Genomic DNA, 6,000 nt, shown 5'->3' on the forward strand with positions numbered 1-6,000 from the left:
CAAAACAGGTGAAAATAGAAGTGTGTTACTAAGGAAACAATCAGTTCTGATCTTCAGCATCCTCCAAATCATTCTTGAAAAGTTATTTTCTTTGCCATTTTGTTCAGCCACTTTATAATTTGGGTAAATATTCATTAGGGAATAGATTGATATCAAACTCTTTGCTCATAAGCTAACTAGTATTTGAAACCAGGGTTCCAGAAATAACTAACTAATTCATTAACTTTTTATTCCAGCTGACCTGTAAAAATCCAACAGTAATATTGCTCTTCTTAACTTGCATAATCCTTTTGCTTAATAAAGTAACACATTATTAGCTATAAAATTTTGTGTGTTTGGTTTTTTAAATGTGAAGTATCTGTTATGAGTAAGGAAACATAACCTTTTTTTTCCCAAACGTCCTTTTTTAGACTGCTTTGGCTCATCTGGAGTCTCTTGCAGTTGATGTTGAGCAAGCTCATCCACCAGCCAGCAAAGAAAGCATAGACTGTCTGCCACAGATTATTATTACAGAAAATCACAATGGTATGAAAAAACTGGCTCGCTTAAAAATTTGTATTTATGCAAAATGTAATACTTAATCTTAAGCTTCTTGTATGGTAATGTACATAGAGTTTTTAAAGGAAAATGACATGGTGGCATGTACCACACTATGGTGTAGTAAATTTAGAAATATGTTTACTCTGAGTAGAACTTAAGGGCATTTTATAAAATGATTTGCTCGCTTTGGTAAACTGTATCGTTCTATAATTAGCCTCTGAAATCTTCTAATTAACATATTTCACTTTATTTTTAATTACATTTACATTTTAAATTTGATATCTTTTTTCCCCCCCTCAAGCTGTTGGTCAGGAGCAGTGTTGTGCTATCTGTTGCAGTGAGTATGTGAAAGATGAAATAATAACTGAGCTACCATGTCACCATTTCTTTCACAAACCCTGTGTAACTCTTTGGTTGCAGAAGGTGAGTTCTTTGTTTGCTTGTTGCTTGCTTGCATGATTAGTGGAGAATCTGTGCCCTTCTGGTTAGAACAACATGCAGCTTTTTCTGAAAACTTACTGTGATATTTATTAAATTGACTATTTTTTGAAATATTTCAAGATTTTTAGGAAACAATTTTGTTGGTGAGAAGTGATCTCTAGGAGTACGCACACAAAAAAGAGTTGTAATACAAGGAGCAAAATTGATAAATGCTTAAAACTAAATATATTTGAAATATATTAATAAACTAAACAATTCAGACATTGTTTGCAATGTGTGTAGAGCATGATGGTTGCAGTGCATCAGGAATGGTGCCCGATTTTTTTATAATGACTGTCAGGGCTGATCCCCCCACTCTGTCACTTGCAGAAGGTGGGGGCTCATAAGAGACCTTAAAAAAAAAAGCCACATCCTTTACCTCTACAAGCTCTGCTTACAAAAACTCCCCAGAATCACACATTCACTGACTTGGGGTGGGGAGGAGGTGTTAATGTGATAGCTGCCACCCTCAAGTGATTTATCCCTAAAAACAGGGGGGAACACTTGAGTTTTGCCCCAGGGGCATCCCACGCTCCTTTACCATGAGAGAGCTTGAAAAACATGGGAAGAGAAAAACAAACTGCAGTCTCTGGTAGCTGACGTCTTAGTCTAAGGCATGCTATTACCTTTCAGGGCACAAGAATCAAATCATCACCTTTAACGTGATTTTGATTAGAAAACAAAAGATATACTTGATTGATAAGTGTTACAGAACAACTAAGGAAGACAAATTAAAAATACGGAGAAAATCTCTGGGAACAATTCTTAGAAGGTAAACGTGGAAGGGAGGCATAGATTCACACAGAGCAGTTCAAATCAGCCCACAAAATAAAGAAAAATATCCTGATCGTGACTAGATTCACTTTTTCCCTTTATTTACTCACAATCCCTTCTTGGTTCAGTCTGCTTCCATGCCCCAAATTCCTTGGAGGTATGGTAGTCCTGCCTGGGTTTAAATCATTCTGTATCTCTCTCAACTCCTAGTTTAACTTTCCCACACAAAGAAAACAGGCAAGGTATCTTATACAATTGAAATTTCAGCACTCTATCCCCATTGGTTCCTCTGGCTCCCTGCCAACAACCTTGCTAGCTACCTGAGTTTAACCCTATAGTCACCAGGTGCTGACCAGCACTACTCCTACCCATCACAATGACCAACCCTAAGAACACCATACTGTGTTTAAATGGGTTAGATAAAAAATTCTTCCTGGGTTGCAATAATTGATTTGTTCAATTTTAATTTTTTCCTCATAACTTGCCCAGAAAGAAAGAATAGCAAACTGCAAGAGTGAAGAGCGCAACATCACTGGAAATTACTAAATATAAGGAATTGTTTAAGGTAGAGATATGAACAAGTAGTCAGTTAATCGATAAGCCTAGGCTTTTTGGTTAATCTAGTCAACTACTTACTTTTCCCCTACGCTTGCTGCCTCTATATGAAAGGCAGCAAGGGAGGCTGGGGAAGCAGGAGCCAGTGCTTTGGGGAGCTGTCTTAAAAGCTGGTTCTCCCCTCTATCCCCCCAGCACCAGCTTCATGGTGCCACCTAGCCCTCGCCCCCATGCTGCTTTCTCTGTTAGAGGCAGCAGTGCGTCATGGGGGCAAGGGAGGCTGCTTCGTGGCAGTGGGCCCAAGTTTGCCACGGAGCAGCCTCTGTACATGGTGAGCCTGGGCCCACCATGGGCAGAGACTGCTCTGGCAGCAGCCCCTGTCCATGGGGACTGGGAACCCCCTTGGACAGGGGCTGCCACCGCGAAGAGAGGCAGCAGTGTGGAGTGGCAGGGCGCTCCCTGGGAGTGGGGCTAGATTGCACTGGCTGCTGGCCCCACCCCCAGGGATTATAGTCAACTAATGGCTAAGAGTTCATGCGGTTAGTCGACTATTCAATTAACTGATAGCTAACATCCCTAGTTTAATGTGGTTCAGGGCAATTTTAGTAGAAGTAATACTGTTAAATTGCACTGAAAACTTAGGCTGAGGTCTGGCTGGTTGTCGAGTTGTCCCCTCAACGCAGGAATGAAATCTTTATCGGTTGAGACGTTTACAAGATGGGGAAAAAAAGCAGTTGAGAATTGCTATTGGGAAAACACTCCTGCAATGGTACGGAAGTGGACAAGACAGCATAGTATCTTCTCAAACTAATATCCCATTCTGAAGTACTTGTAAACTGTTAGCATTATTTAGTCCAGTAATGAAGAAAGATGACTGTCAACCAAATAGACACTCCTTTTAACTCATGAATTTATCTTTATTCTGAGTTGAATTATTTGCAATTCTGAGTATTATTCCAATATGGATGTTTCCTGAAATAGAGCATGCTGAGCATAGTCTTTCAACTCCACATAAGGGGACTAATTATTTTTGTAGTCTGATGTAAAGCTTGTGTTTGTGCCACACCAGAGTGCCAAGAGAACCCAATGAAGATCAAGGCCCCATTATGTTAGGTACTGTATAAACGTAAAAACATGGCTCTGAACTAATAAGTTTACAGTCAAAGAATAAATAACTGCCAGAATTGATCACAGTAATCCTATTTTTAATACCAATTATGTTAAATATCAGAATTTTTATGAAAATATTTAGAAAATAACCAAGTTTAGATCTGTCTCTCCTACTACTGGTGGTTTGTTTTGGTTTTGTTTCAGTTTATAATCTTACTTTCAGTTTGAATTTCTCTATAAAAATGCAGGATAAACACTAAGAATCCTGAGCCACTCAGCGTGCATGGTGAGATATATGTGTAGATAGATACAACTATAGAGGCTCAAATTCAATAGTGTTTATGTGCATGCTTAACTTTTTAAACATGTGAATAATGTCATCGCACTTTCTGAACAATGTATTTTATGTGAGTAGTTGCTTTGAAGTTGGGCAGGCTCATGCCTTGCTTAAGTGATAGGCTGAATAGAGTTAGAGACTTAACTTTATGTGCGTTACTACTCTGGTGAATCAAGGCCAAATTAGGAAGTCCCTTGTAACAGGCACACCTCTTTGTAAGTAGTAGCCCACTTGTGAAAATAAACTTTGTGTATTTTATTGAAAAATAGAGATTATTTGAGTGTATTTTAAGCTAACCAGTTTAGAAAAGTTTTTAAATATAGTATTAAATGCCTTTCCTATAGTCATTTTGTCCAAGTTATTGCATTTCTGGAGGTTCATGTCTTTGATTTATTTTACCTTGGTTGAGGATGATGGTGCTTCAAGATAAAATACTGCTTTCATTTGAGATGACCTAATTTTAACTAACTTGTTGCTCTGCTTCAAATTTTAAAATGAAATATTACTATATTAAGACACAGGGCATTTTTCATTTCAGAAATGTTATCTGTAGGCTCACACACTTTTCAATTAACCTGTTTCTTTTTATCTTTTCTAGTCGGGAACATGCCCTGTGTGCCGTCATGTGCTTGCACCTGTACTCCCTGAAGCAGCTGCTGCTGCTGCTACTTCCTTTCTCTCTGATCATGATTCCCCTCCTTCAGTCCACAGTGCAGCAGGAACACAATAAAATTAGCTTCTGAAATGAGATGTTGACCCATCAAACTAAAAATGTAAATTTCTTTGGTTATAATTACAATGTGAAAACAATTATATATAAAATATATTATATATAAATGCTATATATAGTATATATTTTAGTTTAGAAAGAGAATGTAAGACTTTCTAAACTGTTTAGATTTACAATATTAGCTAACATTTTCAAACTGAAAGTTAGAAAAATTTGCATCAGTTTTCTGCAGTAGAACATTTCGCTGTTAACTGTGATATCTAAAGCTTGTATTACATTAAATTTGTCAAAAAATCATTAATGTGGCACTTTATGTGTTCAAGTTCTTGAAACTGCAGTGCAGTTGGAGCTTATTAAAGTTATGCTTCTATCCTATTTTACATAATATAACTGAATTTGTTTTTGTTTTTGTCAAAGATCATGGCACCAAGTGATTTTGTAATTGATCTCTCATATTTGCATCAAATGTGAAGACGTTCTGTGATCACAGCAGTAGTAAAATTTGGTTTCACTGGAAATAAACTAAATAAATAGTACACTTTTTTATCTTATGACTTTTTTCATAATACTCTTTTCATATGTGTTATGGATACAATAGTGTGAAGTTTTTAGAAATATCTGCGGTTATGCTTGAGCATATTGCCTGGCATTAAAAAAATAGGTAGAGTATGAATTTAATGGGGATTTTCAAAGAAGTATAAGGAATTAAGTCAAGGGGAGTCAAATACCTAATTCCTTTTCATCCCTTATGCAAATCCCATTCTAAATATTTTGAATTTTCAGGGGCTATGGTGATGTTTGCTCAGCTATGCGTAGAGATGTTTAAAATAGTTTCTTGTCTTTGTGAATCTTTGTCTGAAAGCTTAAGACTGAACTGAGAAAAATCCAGTATATTTTAATAACCACATTAAGGCAAAATATGGAATATGATAATGGAATAAGCTGTTCAGTTGGATAATTACAGCAAAGTTATTATTGGTAGTATAAACATATGATTAGACTTCCACTGTTTCTGCTGATTGCAATGGACTGTACTACATTTAATACTTTAAAGCAAACCATGAAACTGTAATGGGACTTCTCAGATTATACTGCATTTCCTCAATAATCTTTCATATTCATCTTTTTCCGTATACAGGTTGCACTTTGTTGGTCCAGCACCCTTGAGACCTGACTGGTCCCAAACAAGGGGATTTGCTGGACCAAGGAAGGTCCCTCCCCTCATGGCCAATGCTGCCACTGGGCTAGGGCTCCAGCCTGCCCCTACTACTGTACCAGCCCCCCAGGGCTCTCTAGATGCCACCAGCCCCACTGCTGCAGGGTTAGAGCACCACAGCTAGAGCTCCGCAGCCGCGTGGCTCCACGGCTAGGGCCAGAGCTTCCTAGCTGCTGCTGGGGTTGGAGCTCTCTGGCCACTGCCGGGCTGGAGCTTTCTGGCCACTGGGACCACGAAGCTCCGCTGGAGCCAGAATCA

General features: G+C 38.2%; 1 protein-coding gene across 10 annotated transcripts in view; it reads left to right on the plus strand.

The window, feature by feature from the left end:
* PJA2 (praja ring finger ubiquitin ligase 2) overlaps positions 1-5,062 on the plus strand; it is a 74,749-nt gene extending 69,687 nt beyond the window's left edge. For all 10 annotated transcript variants that reach the window (XM_075932036.2, XM_075932038.2, XM_075932035.2 and 7 more), the window contains 3 exons: positions 411-525; positions 842-963; positions 4,395-5,062. In XM_075932036.2, the coding sequence (XP_075788151.2) occupies positions 411-525; positions 842-963; positions 4,395-4,526 (369 nt within the window). In that variant the 3' untranslated portion in view covers positions 4,527-5,062. The remainder of the gene's footprint in view (positions 1-410; positions 526-841; positions 964-4,394) is intronic.
* The last annotated feature ends 938 nt before the right edge of the window (positions 5,063-6,000 follow it).

Source organism: Pelodiscus sinensis, chromosome 6 (assembly GCF_052426305.1).
Source record: "Pelodiscus sinensis isolate ZL-2025 chromosome 6, ASM5242630v1, whole genome shotgun sequence".
NCBI lineage: Eukaryota > Metazoa > Chordata > Testudines > Trionychidae > Pelodiscus > Pelodiscus sinensis.